Source organism: Trichoplusia ni, chromosome 27 (assembly GCF_003590095.1).
Source record: "Trichoplusia ni isolate ovarian cell line Hi5 chromosome 27, tn1, whole genome shotgun sequence".
NCBI lineage: Eukaryota > Metazoa > Arthropoda > Insecta > Lepidoptera > Noctuidae > Trichoplusia > Trichoplusia ni.
Genome location: NC_039504.1, coordinates 197,370 through 216,898, shown reverse-complemented (window position 1 = coordinate 216,898; position 19,529 = coordinate 197,370). Strand labels below are relative to the sequence as shown.

The following is a 19,529-nucleotide window of genomic DNA, read 5'->3' as shown; positions in this document are numbered from 1 at the left end:
GAGAAAGATAGCAAGATAACAAAAAAAGGTTTTACGTTTTTGTCGCGTTACACGTTGAGATGGTTTACGTTCCAGTGCACGCAATATTTTTTTTATGGACACAAATTAATGAAATCTTTTTTTTAACATTTTGCTATTTTTGACATTCCAATCGACAATCTTATAAATAAGCGTTGAAAACAAAATGGCTTTTATCAATTAAAATAACGTTGTACACAGCGTTGAATACTTAATAAAGTTCTCATAGAATACAGTATCTTTTTTTTTTGTAATTAAACGATATTTGGTACGTTTTAAATAATTACGTGAAAACATGATTTAAGTACTTGAAGTATTAAAAACAAAATCATTTCTATTGTTATTTTGAAAATAGTTAAGGTATACAAACCAATTAGGCTAAGTAGGTTTTTATAACTACATTATGAACTACGCACAAGAAAACAAAAAATCTTCTTCTACCTACCTACCAGCTTATAACAAAACTACAAAAAGAGTTAGTGTTCTCGATGAGAGTCTATTAAATGAAAGGAGTTATCACATGCTGTCACGATTAGGAAAATTATGTTTTTGTGTATCATGAGGTTTACTTCTCACGGAGTTGTAGAAGGAGTGGTAGCTTTAAACTCACGTCTTTGACTTACCACCATGCAACACTTTCACACTTCATATAAACACTGAAAATTGAAGTTGGAAATAAAAATCACCGAGCACGAGTGAATAAAAAAAAATTCTACACCTAAATTCAATCAGAAGAATACCTAATGATGTTGTTGCTGTCAGGAGGAACGATGGATACCTATCTCAGACTCTCTCGAAAACTCACCAACACTTTATTCCAAATGTAACATGGGTTGCTGATTGCACCTTGCATCATTGTTGCAGCGACATCTATGGGGCCCGCACTTAATTTACAGGAGTTAAAAAAGACAACAGTTTACTATACTATTATAATTATTTATTTATAATAATATATACATATATTTCTAATAACTAAAACATTTAATTGCATCTGATTCCATCCGCCGAGTGTTGCGCAATCCAGTCGATGTAGTTGCTAACTTTCGTGTATACTCCTGTAAATTAACATTAAAAAATAAATAATAATGAATAGCGCGCTTACTAAAAACATACTACTACCTACTTTATGAAGTAAATTAATGTAGTGGTGGGAGAAAAAAGGGCCTCGCTTGCAAAACTTCTTCAACTATACTTTTACGTAAACCCCAAGACTAAAGTGGTTTTAGCCGGTAGAATTCCTTCGCCTTCCCCAGCGCGAAGGAAGTCCATGTCTATTTCCACTGGGTAAAGAAAAGAACTGCTGCCATTGCAAAAAATCAAAACAACATCTTGAAGTTTCGCTAACGCAGTCTTGCATTTTTGCTCGATTTTTTTATCCGCAAAAAACGGGCGCTCCGCCCGTAAACGAGGTAACAATTGATTATTTATTGTAACTTATACATTAATACAAGATTTTTTTAAAACATGTACCTATGCCAGTAAATAGTAACAAGAATCCTGTAATACTCTCCTAAATATTCGAGTTATAAAAGGAATTCTAATCAAAGAAACCTTAAAAAGTGGAACAGGGATACGCTAAATAAGAACTAATTGTTCTAATTTGAAATTGATATTCTAAGAGAGAAGTAACTCTTAATAGCAAGTAACAATGAAAATGAGTTTATTGTCTATCTGCCTTCAGCGTCATAACATGCTCCAGTTTTCATTCAACAAAACCACATTTTAGGTTTTTCTACGTGCCGATTTCCGGCCATCAAAATTTATTTCAAATCAATCCTTTATCACAGTTCACTCCAACGATAATGTATAAAAATGCAGCGTAGTCACGACTTTGCAAATGCAACAAGGCTATAAAATGTTCTATGTATTAAAATAACGGAATTGAGAAAACAAATTTGCTCATAATTATGAAGTACTATTACTTATGTGTAATTTTAACTAGTTAAGAATTCTCTACGAAATAAATAATGTGGACAGATGACTGTAATGAGTTGTGTGACGTAATATAATGTAAATTGTTTGGTTGGCGCACAAGCGTGACGCTAAGCATACAATGCGCGTGCAAGTGGTCGTATAAATCTACAGCTGATAAATCAATGCGAGCGTTGACAAAAATTGAATAAATTTTCGTATTTTTCGGAATATGAATATAGATTGTTTACTTTGTAATCCTTCACTTACATATCTGCTTTGACCTGGTAATATAATGTAGAGCTGGGTAATTTGACATGATAGATGTCTACATGTGTGTTAACTACTGAAGATACTATCTCCCTAGTCTCAACAATGGTGGAAACCATTGCTCGATTGGAGAATCGGTCTATATAAAACATTGAACCCTTTTGGGTAAGTGGCAAAAAATCAATTTATCTGAACTTGGGGCAGCAGTGTTTCATAACTAACTAGGTACATACTGATAATAAAATGGCCATATTTTGTGCAATGCTGATAGTACCGATAAGAAAACTGGCTATTTGTTTTCATAACATAAACTGAGGAATATTAAATACCCAAATTGGGATCATCACACTTAAGAAATTGCAATTTCATTGAACTTGCTGAAAAGGAAGTAAAACAACAGAAAATCGCTAAACAATAAAAAAATCACGCCCCATATATGTTCATCAATATTTCTTGGACTGTCCTTGTTAAGAAATGCATGAGATATTGGCATTGAGAAGTCAAAGTCGAACTTTATCAGACTAAAGTTAACTTACCAGGATACCTGGGATCCGCACACCCGATGCCCCAAGACACAACACCTGAATAAGAAATAGTTCCATTAGCATCAGGTCAAGGTCATGACGTATGATAATCAGTTATTTCTCCTTAAATCGCCACATTACTTACTTTCTCATTGCATGACTATGAAAGTACCGGATGAATCTACGTTCAAGCAGCGATTTATGTTGTTAATTTTATTAGTTGATGTCAAAAGACACGACTTTTATCGGTTTGACCCTCAACAGCGTACTACTCCATTTCACCGTTTAAAGACAAAGACCCCGGTCTGCCTGCCTTCATACATACGCTTATCCTTGCTAAGATGAGCTAATCGTAGTTAATAAAAAAAGACTCGATTGTCTCCTTGCTACAAAAATTGTGAGTTAGCAAACCCAGTTCCAGTCAGCTTTAAACCCAAAACTCCCAGGTCTTATTAATTCCCATAATGCGCCTTTCTAAGTTTTGCCGATAAACGGATAGAACGGCTTTTTCTCATTAAAATTATTAATGTGGCAAATGATTCTACTGTTGGTTGGATACGTTGCCTCTCTATATACGTTAATAATGTGTATGTAACGTAGCACGTGAAATAGAGTTCATGGGAGCAACACGTGCGCAATCATGTCGCATTCGTTGCAGGCTGCTGATCACCCTAATGAGTAGACTAACACAATATTTATTCTATTCCTCATTTTCTTTACACCTGAATACATAAATATACTAGAGTAATGAGTATACCTTAATAGTAAATAGTGTGATTTACCTGCTTGAACATATTTTCCCTCCGGTTGGAAAACTAATAACGGTCCACCACTGTCGCCCTGTGAATCAGAAATCATGTTATCAAAAAAATCGTAATAATTAGATGTAATGGCTGGCGTAGCAAGACCAGTAAGCTACGCGGGATATTTTATGACGCACAAGCGTGTGCGCCAATACAGATGCACTCTCCGTTGCCTAAATCTCTTAGAAAAATAGGATGGCAATGCGACGCGACCCGACTGAGATTAATAGCAGGACCTACATTTTTACGAACTTTCCGAAACATGGGATCCGTGGTATTTACTCGTATTTCTAAATAAGTGGCTTTCGCTCAAACTCGAGATCTCCGGCTTAGTCGAGAGGTGCTACCACTAAGCTAACGGAGAGATTTTACCATATTATTACTTAAAGAAAATCGTGTGAATCAGAACGATATTCACGAAATCTAAATCCACTGTGGAAAAAATAGGAAAAATAACAGATGACACTCTAATTTACCATAAGGATTCCACTATGCTGCAAAACTATTTAGTCAACAAAAGTGATCACAACGTTTATCAAACGTTTTCCTAATTACTAAGAATCCTTAATCACAATTACCATTAATTCTTTATTCAAGTTACCTGACAGCCGTCCTTTCCTTTGGAGAAAGCGCACATCATTGTCGGTTTTAAATGCTGAGCGAGTTGCGAGTTCATACAGTCTGGATCTGACAAGATCCGCAGACTAGCCTTCAACAGAACCTTTGAAGAAGATTTCTCTACTCCAACACGCCCCCATCCAACTATAGTTCCTACTCTATTTGTAAAATCTTCGCCTATAAAAGAAAAATGCGGGTAATTTCCATTTTAGCCGAATCCTTTATTCGTATTACTTTTCGAGTATCTTTTATTATTAGAAGATAATGTCTGACAAATGTTAGAATATTTATCTAGTCGAGCTCGATAAAAAGACATTTTTTTTTAATTTTACCTTTTAATATGATATTTCCGCTCATTTAAATCGTCACTTTCCTACATTTAAGCCGTTCCAACAATTACAATGCTTGCAGGAATGACTCACTTTTTGACTCTTTTAATCACTTTTTTTTTAAATATGATTTATTTATTTAGAAAAAAAAATGATGGAGAGTCTTTAAGAAAAAGGGGGGGATTTTGCCCTGCATTTGGATCCTATACAAGCTATATAAAAATATATACATTTATATAATAAGCTTCTCAGTCAAACTTACCGGGTTCCGGCAAACATATTGGCACAATAGTATCACTAAATTGGACCGGTACATTGAGTGTTGCAATGGCAATATCATTTTCATCTCGAACCGCAGTCGAAGTAAACGCTTCGTGTATAACAACATTCGATATATTACGTTTTTCAACATTCTTCAAATCATCCATATTGTCCAATCCTATGAGAACTTCCATAACTTTGAAGTTGTCCCTGTAATTTAAACTTGGTTCAAGACAAACGAAAAATCCTTTTTTTTCTATTTTTGCCTGTTTTTCAGATGATACCCAATCTATCCGAAATAGTTTGTCTAAAATTTATATTTACCACGTCAAAACATGACGATTTCCAATTTACTATCTATGCCTATATATTTTCACTACGACACCAATGACAGTGGTAATCTTAGATACATTAAATACTTTAAAAGCAGAGAATCAATCAATTAACAGAAGCTCTGTCCCTCCGATCTTCTCGAATCTGTTTTTGGCAAAATACACCAAAGATGTTCCACAATCAGCTTAATAAATAAAAAAAATACGTACCATTTAAAACAATGTCCGGCGCTAAGAACATGCTTATTGGTGATCATAGCGCCCCCGCAGTGCATACGATCATTTTTCAAGATGGCTACCGTCCACGGGAACGAATGAGGTTCAGCTCGTCTTCCTCCTACTATCCTGAGAGAGACCACAGTATCCGCTGGCTTGCCGCATTCTAGGCCGAAGCAAAAACATTAAGTCACAATATTCCTGTATTAAATAATTGCAATAACACCACTTTATGACGACACAGTTACACTCGTTTACCTTTGACAAATTGTGTAATGTATGTTCGATTCAATGAAGTTTAGACGCTAAGCTAGGGCTGTCAATTGTCTGGGTTTGCCCAAACTTGGACCACGGCAGATCACAAAGGAACTAGCGGGATGAATTATTAGTATTTTATGGGATTTAGTTTTCTCAGCGAACATTACCGGCTAAATATAGTAACGAGGATCCGAATCACAGGATATAGCAGCAATGCGTTAAGCAGACTACAGAGAAATTGTCAGTGGAGGAAAATTTCTGCGCCCCTTGGACTCTCAACACCACGATACTAAGCAGGTTCATTATTGTATGGGGATGAACTCGGGCGGACTCAGCAAGCATTATGATTTGTATACTGACAATGTTTTCATCTTTCCAGCGTCTTAAGTTTGATGCGTACAGGCTTATGGCCATGGTTTTCATTGAAATGGTTATAATACAATAAAATATTGACATGCTTTTATGTGTTTCAGATTTAAAGTAGTTGGTTCATTGTTTTCTTTTTACTTGGGTTTTTTGCCACTTTGTTATTACGCAATCAGTAGTGTTTATCGTCCAACATTGGACGTTAAACTTAGGCATGGAGAACTAGATAGAGTACACAAATACCTTGAAAGCATTTTTTTTTAATGTGTAGCTTTGTAAATAGGGTATTTGGACTAAGCTTTAGAAACTACCAGGAATATTTACAGAGATTTATTTACTTTTCGTTCTTAATTAATTAGGACAATATCGGCTATCAATATACTGGTTTGTAACATTCTGAGTAGGTATAAGAATAACTGCTTTTTTCCGGCAGTCTATATCAACTAAATGGACCAGAGAAAGTCAGTTAATTACATTATATCTGATTGTAAGACGTCCAGATCGGTCGGGCGGATAACAGTACTGCAACAATCGAAACGGGTTCAAGTGCATGTTTGTCGGGCGTCGACGTCGCTCCCCTGAATATAAACAAGAAACCGAATGCAAGCGAAGCAAGTGCACGTGCCGCCGAGTGTGCCACCATGCTATTGAAACAATATGATCAAGATGCAAGGACCTACAATCCATAAGGTGACTTATTACAAAATAGATAAAACAAACAATTATTATTATAATATAAATCTTAAAAGAAATCCTCTCAATGGCAGTTTTTTCGATTGAAACTGCACTAATTACTTACAGTATTTCGTCTCAGTTCTACATATTAGTTCCGACGATATCAATATCAAGATGTTTCCGCTCATTACCCCAGAACGAAAGATTTCCATTTTTTTACGACTTTCTCGATTTCCATGTCATTATGTTTATTAATTAACTATCAATTCACTTACGACAGTCAGAGCCGCGCACCAGCACCACCTAAAACATGATCACTTTGTGATATCGCGTGAACATTAATTACGTCGATAGCTTTTAATAATTATACAGACCTGACCGAGCCCGATTAACAAGTAAATAGTGCTTAGTACTGTGAACATTTCAGTATGTATGTTGGACACTGCACTCACTCATAGCCACTACCACCGCACTGTTTTCTGCAACCGATGCTTGCTTATTTACGCTCTACACGGATTTAAAACGCAGAAATTATCCACGCGATAATATCCTTGTAAATTTAACACGCTGAAGGTTATAAATTTTATCGTGAACATTAGAACTATAATTTCCAAATGTCATAATTAAATCAAAACGCTACCCATTAGGAGCTTTTAGGTGAGCCCAAATAGAATAATATCAACCGATCGCTTGTTTCTCGGTTTACTATTTCGGCAAATATTTGGCTCAGGTCGTAAAATTGTCAAATCGTAATTCACAATTCAATTTGTTTCTGTAGCCAATTTACCTATTTTCTTATCGCCAAAGCGATACGTTCTCCTAGAACTAACAATGTGTTTTTTTTTTTCATTTTAAAAACGATATGCATCAGCAACGAATATAAACTAAATCATATTAAATTGTTTGTCAGAAAATTAAGCAAGGATTGCTTGGTTTAAAAATAATACCAAAATTCTAATTTTTTATTATCCATGTTATAAAATGGTGACTTCTTATTACTACACACAGTACGTCCCCTCCGCGGTCTGCTGCTTGATCCAGCTGATGTACTTCGATACAATTGTGTAGACACCTAGACACAACAAAATAATTAAACAAATTAGCCCGATTGGAACAAGCCTAGATGGGAACATCAATGATAATTTTACCTGGATAATCTGGCATAGCGCAATCAATACCCCAGGACACGATACCTTAAACAAATCATTTTTTTATTGAGCTATTATTAGAAAAAGGATTATTAAATATTTACATTGAGCGGAATATCATATACTGACCAACTTGATACCATTTCTTATTGTACGATCGTCGATGAGTAGAAAACAGTGGACCTCCACTGTCACCCTGAAACAAAGTTGAGTAAAATTAGGCATGAAATGTTTGTAGATTTACAACTTCATTAATTAGGTATGTTCTTACCTGGCAAGCATCTTTTCCCAGGCTGTAGGCACACATCATCGTGTCACTGACCAGATTGTCTCTGTATATCGCAGATTTCTTGCATTTGTCGCTGTCTACAATTTCAACTTTTGTTTCAAGCAAGTATCTTGACGACGTCAAAGCACCTTGCCTTGTTTTTCCCCATCCAGCCACTGTCAGTTGCAAATTTCTGAAGTCCATACCTGAAAAGTAGAATGTGGTTGGTCAATTAAGATTCTTTACACTATCAGAATCTAGTGCTGGGTATGAAAAGGAGAGAACATCAATTATTAACAAGAACTCCTCATTCGTATCTTGTGATACATGATTACATGGATGTTCTAATCCAATAGAAGCAAAACCTTACGGACCTAGTACCACCATTTTAAGAAATAATGTTGCAAGTGTAACCGAGACGGCACTCCATTCACGATAGAGCGCCATCTCTTGTCGACACCTAACAGCTTTACTTTAAAGTCGGCGGTAGTTTCCAGAATTTTCTTCGTACTTACTTTCGTCCGGCAAACATATTGGACGAACTTTCTCTGAAAACTTTAAGCTCTTGTCGAGGGTGAGTACGGCTATATCATTGATGTCCCGGACTGCGTTGGATGTGAAATGGGGGTGCTTGATGCCGTTTTCAACGTGCATCGTGACGTATGACGTGTCCAGGCGGTCGTGCATGCCCACGTACACGGTTAAGTCACGGTAATGGACGCTAAGAGAGAAAAGAAAATTAAATTGAATGATTGATTTAAATTATTATTAAAATATTCTTGATTTAATTATAGCATATCTAATTAAAAGTACATATATGACATTATAAATTGAATTTTCGAATGACGTAGTAGCGAACCCGAAAGTAATGCAATGTCCCGCGGTGAGGATGTGGGTGTCAGTGATAATCGCTCCGCCGCAGTGCAGCTTGGGCCCCAGCATGAGCGACACGAGCCAGGGGTAGGCGTGCGGCTGGACTGTGGTGCCCCCGACGATGCGCCGGTTGTGCCCGGCGATGCCACACTCTACACAAACATTAAGATATTAATGCAGCCCCATTTTACGAGAAATGCCACGCTTCCAACTTACCACATGTTGCATTTATTAAATCTCCATGTGCCTGTATCAAAGGAATAGCAGTATATAAGAAAACGCTAAACGACTACAGTTTGATCACATGATAGTGAAATTACAGCGCTCGTTTAATTAAAATATTTAAATCACTTTAATATTTAATTCTTTATCTAAAACTGCATTAAATATTGCTCAAATATTATTTATGCTTGACGCACAGAATTTAATTAAAATATAAGGTTGTACTCACCCAACTGATTACGAGACAAAGTACGGACCATATCTGTATCATTTTATGGGCGTACTTAGTACCAGGTAAACGGTTGGCAAAAATTCCATCATGATCGGCATCGCTGGAATGATTTCCTTGCCAATAAATTGTAATAGGAGTACATAAGAATTTAATTAAATTTCTGTTTGGATATCAAAGCTCAATCGTGCGTAGATTATACTCGGGATTTAATTAAGTTTTTCTTTAGCATTTATACACAAGAGTGCATGGTGACGCTGAATAAAAATATTTTTTAAATATTGGCTGGTATGATTTATTAGATTATGGAAATTTGACCAAGTTTTAACGCCAGCTATTCAGCATTTATAAAATAATATATTATTAAATAAGAATTTGAGAAGTATGGCAGAATCCATACGCCAAAGACATGAACTAAACACATTATTGTCTCTTGCTGATGTGCAATACAAATCATAGCTAAACGTTACATTCGACTCTCATCTTCCTCTGTTGAGACAGATTTTATGGCATCTAATTTTATTTTAAAATGTTTGGAACTTATTTACAACAATAATTTTGTTCATTTAGGAACACCCAAAGATTGATGACTCTTATTTTGAAAAGATTCATCAGCTAAATTCCCATGCCATATAGATTAATTCATCATCAATTACATCTATCATACAAATAAAAAAAATACCCGAATGACATCGAAATTACGTGGCTCATTCAATTAGTCCGCTTAAAGCAGGCTTAGGCCCAGACTTATAATTATGCCAATGTCTACCGTGACGGTCAATATGGGGTCAAAATATCATCGAACAAATATTGTTTATCCCTCACTGGAAGGTAAATAACAAGGATGTTCTTTGATAATAATTGAAAGAAAACCAGTGTTTCAGGCTTATTTCTGCACTAGAAAGTATGGTGTTGGTAAAGCTGCATGTCTAGATTGTAAAAAAAGGGAAAGCATGTTTAAAACTGGTACACAAATTGCTTGTCACACTGTTAAGAAACTTTGCACAATGGAAATATACATTCTCTCCAAATAAATTATTATAAACCTGACTAGCATCAAATATTATGGGACGTGTGTATAACTACCGTTGTCAAAGAAGACAGTTGTTTAGAAATCGCCTATAGTGAGACTGTAGCAGTTGTGGTAGCAAAACAATGCCACCGTACTTTAAGACCTGTAGGTTTACTCCTTCTGTTTCAAGAGAATATCGAGTTGATACTCTAAACCCCGATACAGGCGCCAATTCCTGCAGTGGCACGAGATGGAACTACGCTCGACCGACAGCTAATGAAATGGATCAAAATCAAAAGCAGAACCAAACCACATTCATGAGTAAACCTGCTGCTGGCTGCCCCGACCCGGACCGTAACATAAATGATGTAATAAATAATTAATACTTTTAAATCCATGATACGTAATTTAGATACCCACTGATAAGAAATAAAATAAGACATCAAAACTTAACCTATGTGATACTGAATGAATAATATTTTACAAAACTCGTGCGTAATGTGCGTGCGCTAATAAACCATGCCACTCCATCGTATTGCTTAGATCAAATTATTTAACCGGTGTAAAAGTATTAAAATAAAACGTCAAGTAATCCAAGCGTAAGTACTTAATTAGTATACAAAAAAGGGTTCAAGTTTATTACGTAGAACATTGAATTAAAATATATTATGCACTCCATGATATACCTTCAATTAGAATATCATTCATTTATCGTTCCTCTGTCATTGTGTTACCCATACAGTGTTAAATATTATAAAGGATTAGAATAAGATGGACCTGAAACCGAACAGTCAGAAAGAATATACGCCTATACTTACTAAGAATATAGGAACAGATTACACATACAAGCACAAAATCGTTTGGACAAATGCCATTGGATTTTTGATCTTACATTTGCTTGGTTTATGGGGGTTCGTTGTAATGGTCACAGGAGGGATTCATTTAAAGACGTTTTTATGGAGTAAGTCAAAATTATTAATATTAAATTGAGTTCATAAAATAATTGTGTGCGAATGTGTGGTTAAGGTGGACGATCTAGGGTAGGGTACTGCGTAAATTTGTCAATAATGGAAAATATGTTGTTTTTTTTTGGTTATTCATCGATGTGATATACTATTTCAGCTACATTCTTAACATACTTGGGAGCAGAAGGTATCACGACAGGGGCCCACAGACATTTTACTCATAAAACATTCAAAGCTACTGCAGCTTGTAGAGCAATGTTGTTGGCATTTCAAACGTTGGCAGGACAGGTAACATTTATACTTGGTTCTATTTCAGAAGTCAGATTACTCTAACCTTCATTTCAATTTTCTAAAGTTGTTTAATGGTTCGCTTTAACATTCGTAAAGGTTCTTAATATTTGTATTCTTTACAGAACTGCATGTTGACGTGGTGTCGTGATCACCGGCTGCATCACCGCTACTCTGACACGGATGCTGATCCTCACAATTCGAACCGAGGTTTCTTCTTTTCACACGTTGGCTGGCTCATGATGAAAAAACATCCATACGTAAAAGAGCTTGGCAGAGAAATTGACATCAGCGACTTGCAAAATGATTGGATGGTCATGTTTCAGAAAAAGTAAGCGAGGAAACGTTTATAGCGAGTATCAACTGTGAAGTAGTTTTATTTCTGTTGTGGAATGGACGCTGTTCGCACGCTTCCACAACTGCAACAATCTCACTTCAAAAGTGACCATAGGCCAATTGTTCTTCATTATGATCATCATCATCTACAGCATTTGTTCTCCCACTGCTGGGCATAGACCTCCCCGTTTTCGTGCCAGTGTCTACGGTACTGGCCGCATGCAGCCTTTTGTTACCTACTTAAATATTGTCCGGTTTTTGTCAGTTTTATCCGAGTTAAAACTGGCAACAATAACATTGTACTCGTACTAATAAAAATCTTTCAGAATCCAATTACTTAATTTCTTTACTCTCATTTGTTGTTCCTTAAAAGATCTTTACCTTTGATCTTAAATAATATTTTTTGTTTCAGATACTTCTATCCATTATATGCGTTGATTGGGATTGCTATCCCTGTATGGGTGCCCATTCAATTTTTCGGAGAAGTCTGGTGGAAATCACTATTAGTGTGCTATTTCTTCCGCTACATCCACTCTCTTAATGGGACCTGGCTTGTCAATAGCGCTGCACATATGTATGGAACTAGACCTTATGATAAGTGAGCAGAATACTTTAACAATTATATAAAGGGAAATTATTTCCCTATTTATTCTTGTTCATTTAAAATAACATCAAGCAGTTTAACAATTACCAGAGCCTCTAGCTCAGTTTTATTGTTACAAAAAGCTTCAGTGAATGAAAATGAGGTATAACTTACATGACTAACTTACATAACTTATCGATACGAAATGTCGTTTCAATACAATGTGCGTTTTCAATATACCCTACCGATTGTGGAAGTGTTTTTTGACTTGGAGATATTTACATTGAACGAACTCCGTTATAGTTAGGTTAAGGTTAAGGTTAGGTCCTTAATTATTTTCTTCCTTTAAAATATTATTTCCTTTCTTCAGAAACCTCCAGCCCGTGGAGTCGTGGTTCGTATCTCTAGTGACTTACGGAGAAGGATGGCACAACTACCACCACGCGTTCCCATGGGACTACAAAGCGGCTGAACTAACTGGATTCCTCAATCATTCGGCATCTTTCATTAAATTCCTCGAGAAGATTGGACTAGCTTACGACCTAAAAACTGCATCACCAGAAATGGTAAAGATTTTAACTACAAATAAAAAAATATTATAATAGCGATAAAGTATTCATTATCTGTGTAGAGAATCAGGGCCAGGCCCTTTAGCCCTTGATTGGCCTATCATTCCCTTAAGTAAAAGGTTTGCTGTCGTGTTATAAAGAATGAGACCAAAGCAATATTTTTAAGTCTATTTATAACTTGACTATTACAGGTAAAAAACAGGATAGTAAGAACAGGTGATGGCAGTCACTTTGAACTTGGCAACGACGTCTTGCGTTCTGCTGTGACAGCCATTGGACCAGTGCATCCTCTCAATCCGACGTACACTAGCACTTTGGCAGCACCAAGAGACTTGCCATTTAAACATGAAAATGATGTCCATAATGTTAAAGCGACAATAAGGCCATCGCATGCTGCTTAGTAAACTAGGGTTCGTTTTGCGCAAATTCATATTGAATTGGATTGATTGTCATCTGCCATTTTAGTTCATAGTGGACTGCTGCATGCATAATTCATCCCGATACTAGGCCTATATGCAACTCGGCTCGCCATTTAGCCAGAAGTCGACACTAACACATTAAAATACTTACCTTTCGGTGTCACAATGCTATTTAGGTACAAGCATCTTTCTTGATGGAGAGAGATCAATAAGAGTAATTCGTACAGATTATTTTGTATTTAGGATAGAAAATGTTTCATTTTTAGGTTTCACCTTAATTTTCTTATTAATTTTTCTAGACCTCATTCTCAGGCGAATGTGGCCCTAAAAAAATTCAAAATTAAAATTAGTTCTTTTGCCCGATTTGAATCAGCATAATTAGGGCGAAGCTACTACTAAGCAAAAATGTTATGAAAGTAAACCATGACTGACTGACCTGATTTTAAATAATAATTTTATTTACTACACAAATCTAGGCTAAGTAAACCGATGTAAATTGAGTCTGGTTTAAGAAATAAAACATATTATTCTTGTTTACTTATTATTCTTTAAAGATAACTTGGTTTTATTAACAAGAGAGTAAAAAAGTCAGTAAAAAGTTTTTATTTGAAGTAAAAGTTTAATATCTACACGTTAAGCAACACTGTGGTACGCAGTACGTAGTTCAATTAAGTATCTCCGTTTGTACCGAAAACACACACCATACAACATTCAGAAAATGAATTCACGCGTGATCATGCAGATCGCTCCCTAACAGCTGAGAAATATGCGTAAGAGTCTCTAAAACCTGTCCCTAAAATACATTTCTACAATGGATAAGGTCAATAAATAACGCTCAAATGTATGTAAATGACAGGTCAACGATAAGTCACGTGACTTTATACCGATAGATGTTTTGACAGTGGTTAAATCACCTTGGAACTAAGATTGTAGGTATTTTTTAAAGTATAATTTGTTGCTTTTTTTTGTGGTCCAATGCCAGTAAGCTATTGTCTTGTACAATCCGTTAATTAAAGAAACTACTTGATTGGTATGTGCATAATTTAATAGTACTTCGTATTTACATATAAAAGTTAATCAAGGACTTTCGATTAACCTTTAACCAATAATAGATAATTTACTTTTATATGGAATAATATAATTATCTTGCTTTCCTGCTTTGGGATCGTGCTCGTTGCTGTCAAGACGATTTAAACGAATCCTTACTCATTACGGTTGTTTTTAAATTAAGCTTCTATGGTCTCCTTTGAGCAAAGTAGCATTGTTACGCTTGATCAGACACAGAAGAGGGTCGAATTAACGTATAATATATTTTCAAATTTGCTTACAGACAAAGAGACTGTTGGAAGTAAACAACAGCTTGTTAATAAAAACGCCTTTTTAATTTAGGCAAAAATAGCATCTTCTCTAACATATAACAGACAATAATATAGTAACCATCCATTTTAACCATCCAGTGACGGACCTAAACGCCGTCAAAACTTTTAAAAACCAAGTCCAAGAATCAAAAGTCGATCAAAGTTTGATTATATTGCATGACAATAATGTGTAGAGTAAGTAGTACATACATGATGCTAATATTAGCACTTTACAAAGGAACAATAACAAGATTGTTATTAAGTACTTTAGAAAGGTGATTTTGCTGCCTTATTCTTCCGTTTTAACTTAACTCTTCTTACCAGATGATTAATTTAAAGACAATTGGGAGATGGATGTAATGTTTAACACAGAGACATAAAAGATGAAGTTGACCTTAATAATTTATTTTCGTGTCGACAGTCAAACTTAAAGCACCCTCTTTACGTGGATGCAGTTTCTTAGTGAAGTGAAATGCGCAAAAAAGTGAAACATGCTAGAGGTGATTAGAATTTAGTTACTTTATAACTCATGTAGTTAAAAATTTGGAACTGCAAGAGATCCACGATCAAATTGCGACTTTTGTGTCAAAATTTCAATTTAAGAAAAAATAAAGCCTTAAAAGATTTGTTTTCTTGTAATTGTGATTCGATAAAAATCTGTTCCAATAGGTTTAATAAAAACTAAGATAAATTGATTAAATAAAATAAGTATGAAATCAGAAGAAAAAGAATAAGCATGTAAAATTATTTATAAAATATGGTTTACTATGAAGAAATGAACCATAAAACTGGATGAAACTTATTGTAGCATAGTAATCTCATTATCTCTGGCAATCGACTGTATGAGGAACATGCTATGTAACTATTTACTCACTATTAAAGTCATGGTTTTATAAAGAGGCGTGAAGATGACATTTTTTACGCGTTTGCATTAACACAGGTTGCAAGTATTCAATAAATTATTAGTAAGACGGTTCTTTTTCTTAGTATCTTTCCTTTTTATTCAAAATATGCCTTTTAGTAATGTTAACTTTTCGAGCAGACAATGTGTGTGTCAACGTGCGATACATTTGAATATACCAACATTACACAATCTATACTTCTATACTAATATATAAACCTGAAGAGTTTGTTTGTTTGTTTGTTTGTTTGTTTGAACGCGCTAATCTCAGGAACTACTGGTCCAAATTGAAAAATTATTTTTGTGTTGAGTAGACAATTAATCGAGGAAGGCTTTAGGCTATAAACCATCACGCTGCGACTAATAGGAGCGAAGATACAATGGAAAATGTGAAAACAAAACAGGAGGGGTATTAATCATAACTTACATCTTCTTCTACCCACGGGAACGAAGTCGCGGGCAACAGCTAGTAAATAATAAATAAACGCGGACAACATCACATACATTGTTCTGAACCCAAAGTAAGTTGCTTAAACACTTGTGTTATGGAATTCAGATACAACGAAGGTACCTACCACAAACACTCAGACCCGAAACAATGTAGAAATCTGAATTTTTGTATTGACCCGACCGGACATCGAATCCGGGACCGAAAGTTTTAATAAGTATAATTCATACAATTATGCGCTAAATAGCATCAACTCTAACTTTAAACATTGGTATAGCTCGTTAAGATAAATAAAAAAGTTAAAACAGTTAACAACTATCCCTGATTCATAAGTTCGATTACGATTCAAGTATGAATATTCAAATGTGAGTATGATAAAAATAACAATAGGCATCTATGAATTCATCACTAAAGAAAATTGGGAAATCAATTAGTCTTATACTAATGAGCGTCTTAAGGTCACTGTTACTAATAAACATTGAACCGATTAACAATAAACTTACAACAAGAGTTCAAGTTCGTTCAATTGTTTAAACGATGAATACAATTACCGCAAAACACAATGATCTACAAGTCCTTTTATAAAAAGATTCTCGATCTCAATGGACCAGTTGTCAATTAGCGTGAGTAGTGGAACCAACAAAATGACTGCTGCAAACTTTGTAACGAAATCTTCCGAACAAAACACGAACGAATTCAATAAACCAGGATTCGAGACAAGTAAAGCAGAGTTTGCAGTACCAAGACTTATAGGAACAGATTACATGTATAAACATCAAGTGGTTTGGAAGAATGCCATTGGATTTTTGATAATGCACATTTTGGCCGTTTGGGGACTTGTTTTGTTTCTCACAGGAGCTTTATCATGGAAATCCTTCGTATGGGGTAAGTTGCGATCAAGATTTCGGTTAGTGCATTTAGATGATTGAACTTATTTCTCATAAAACATGTATATTCCAGCATTCCTCATCGGATTATTATCAAGCGAAGGAATCACAATTGGAGCTCATAGGTTTTACACTCACAAGTCGTTTAAGGCTACTCCCGCTTTGAGAGCTGTATTTCTATTATTTCAAACCATGGCTGGACAGGTAAGGGATATATTTTACTTTTCATCAGATTTAGATTTCAAATCACTTATCAAAACAAAGTAATGTAAGGGACTAATTAGAACCTGACCCCAACTTTGCCTTTCTAAATCTACTTTAGCACCTTATCATCTCTCCACAGAATTCCATGTTTATCTGGTGTCGCGACCACAGACTGCACCACCGCTACTCCGACACAGACGCCGACCCTCATAACTCGAAGCGTGGCTTCTTCTTCTGCCACATCGGATGGCTCATGACCAAGAAGCACCCCTACGTCATACAGCTCGGCAGAAGGATCGACATGAGCGATCTCCAGGCTGATTGGATGGTCATGTTCCAAAAGAAGTAAGAACAAAAAAAATACACTAAACATTGAAAATCCGTTTGATTATTTGACCGCACTGACTGACTGAATAATTGCCAAATCTAATTGATTTCAATCATCACCACCTCTGATCCATTACATGCATTTTAATCCATTTTTTTCTTTAAATAAAATATTATAACATTCCAACCTTATCTGATTCTGCACAGCAATTGGTCGTGCAACTTAACCGCAAATAAAGATATAATGGTTTTTGCAAGGTTTTCATCTCCATAATTTTGTTTAATTAGGAAATTTTACATCATCTCACTTTAAAACATTTTCGCAAACTGGTCTAATTGAGCAATGATTTAAACAAAATGTAAATTAAAGGAACCTCATCCTCATTTGCTTCGTTTTCAGGTATTATTATTATCTATACGTACTACTGGCTGTAGCGATACCTGTATGCGTGCCAGTATATTTCTGGGGAGAATCTTTCTTCAACTCCCTCTTAGGATGTTATTTCCTCCGCTACGTGATACAATTGAACGGAACTTGGCTAGTCAATAGTCTCGCACATTTGTATGGCACGAGGCCTTACGACCAGTAAGTATCATATTTATGGAAGTTTCTGATCATACAATGAACGAAAATAAAACGTATTTTTGCTTTTAGAAAACTTCAACCGGTGGAGTCGTGGTTTGTGTCAATGATAAGTCTCGGTGAAGGTTGGCACAACTACCACCACGCTTTTCCTTGGGACTACAAAGCAGCTGAACTGACCATGCATTTCAACCAGTCAGCCAGTGTCATCAGATTTTTCGAGAGAGTCGGACTTGCGTACGATTTGAAAACTGCCTCACCTGAGATGGTAAGCTGTATAACTATTTTAACTATTACATTACTCATTTCAATCTTCGTGTAAAAAACGACTCCCGCATTGAGGAATTTAATGCTTGTGTCGCGGAGGGTTTCATTGATATTCAAGTCACATGCACATGACTCAGATTTAGAATACACAGGAATCGAACCCACGACATTTACTAGTTTATTAAATACCACCAACCTACATCTCATATAATTTTGCTAACCCTTTTACTTCTCCTTTTACCAATTCAATTCTTGACTCTCTATATTTTGACCCTTAGGTGGCAAATAGAATAATCAGGACAGGCGATGGCACTCACTATGAACTAGGCAACGAAGAGGCCAAGGCAGCAGTGACGGCGTTTGGTCCACTACATCCTCTCAACCCAACCTTCAACACCACACTCGAGGCACCTGCCGCTATACTCAAACCTGAAGGACTCCCGCTGTTCAATGAGAAAGACCTGCTCAATATCAATGTCAAACAGAGATCCAACATGGCTGGTTAAGCTTAAAATGCGGACTAAGACTACATATTTTGACATCCGGAGAGAGAAATCTTCTTTATCGTGATTACGAGTACCCTAGTTTAGAGATGGCCAGTCAATACATGATTATAAGGTGGGCATCCAACGAAAAGTGTTTAAGAATGCCTGCATATTGTACAATGTTTGAGCCGAAATTATTATCAGTAGTTTCCGCTTGCTTCTGAATGTTTAATATAAGAAAACTGTCCATGAGGCAAACAGAGGCATAATTATGTAAAAAGTAGATACGAAATATTTTCGTAAGTATTGTTAGCAATAATAAGTTTGACTATTAACTATTAAGTAACGTGTGCTTCTCAGCGTTTTGTATTATAATTCGTTTGAATAATTGTAATGATGTATGGTGAAATAAAATACTTATAAAATATTTTTATTTAACTCTTCGTTCTTTTACGACGAAACCTAACTAAAAACTATGAGTTAATTAAATAAGATTTGAATCATATTGATGACTTCTTTCTTTCATAAAAAACACAGTTGATGGCACAGATAAGCATAATTTATTTTAGTAAATAA

The 19,529-nt window shown here is 35.6% G+C and overlaps 3 protein-coding genes across 3 annotated transcripts; 2 read left to right on the top strand and 1 right to left on the bottom strand.

Annotated features, from left to right (window-relative positions):
* Positions 1-989: 989 nt before the first annotated feature.
* LOC113505899 (serine protease 44-like) lies at positions 990-9,260 on the bottom strand. Its single transcript, XM_026888769.1, has 11 exons — positions 8,857-9,260; positions 8,513-8,718; positions 8,001-8,203; positions 7,859-7,925; positions 7,730-7,774; positions 5,277-5,448; positions 4,736-4,944; positions 4,128-4,321; positions 3,506-3,563; positions 2,736-2,780; positions 990-1,073 (listed from the first exon to the last, which is right to left on the bottom strand). The coding sequence occupies exons 1-11, from the start codon at positions 8,937-8,939 to the stop codon at positions 1,000-1,002; spliced, it is 1,356 nt and encodes a 451-aa protein (XP_026744570.1). The 5' UTR covers positions 8,940-9,260; the 3' UTR covers positions 990-999.
* On the top strand, positions 6,380-13,709 carry LOC113505896 (acyl-CoA Delta(11) desaturase-like). Its single transcript, XM_026888763.1, has 6 exons — positions 6,380-6,596; positions 11,456-11,586; positions 11,712-11,917; positions 12,335-12,520; positions 12,876-13,071; positions 13,266-13,709. Exons 2-6 carry the CDS (start codon positions 11,554-11,556, stop codon positions 13,473-13,475), a joined length of 831 nt encoding a protein of 276 aa, XP_026744564.1. The 5' UTR covers positions 6,380-6,596; positions 11,456-11,553; the 3' UTR covers positions 13,476-13,709.
* Positions 13,710-16,844: 3,135 nt separating this feature from the next.
* Positions 16,845-19,391, top strand: LOC113505743 (stearoyl-CoA desaturase 5-like). Its single transcript, XM_026888550.1, has 6 exons — positions 16,845-17,085; positions 17,161-17,291; positions 17,431-17,636; positions 18,019-18,204; positions 18,274-18,469; positions 18,747-19,391. Exons 1-6 carry the CDS (start codon positions 16,845-16,847, stop codon positions 18,972-18,974), a joined length of 1,188 nt encoding a protein of 395 aa, XP_026744351.1. The 3' UTR covers positions 18,975-19,391.
* The last annotated feature ends 138 nt before the right edge of the window (positions 19,392-19,529 follow it).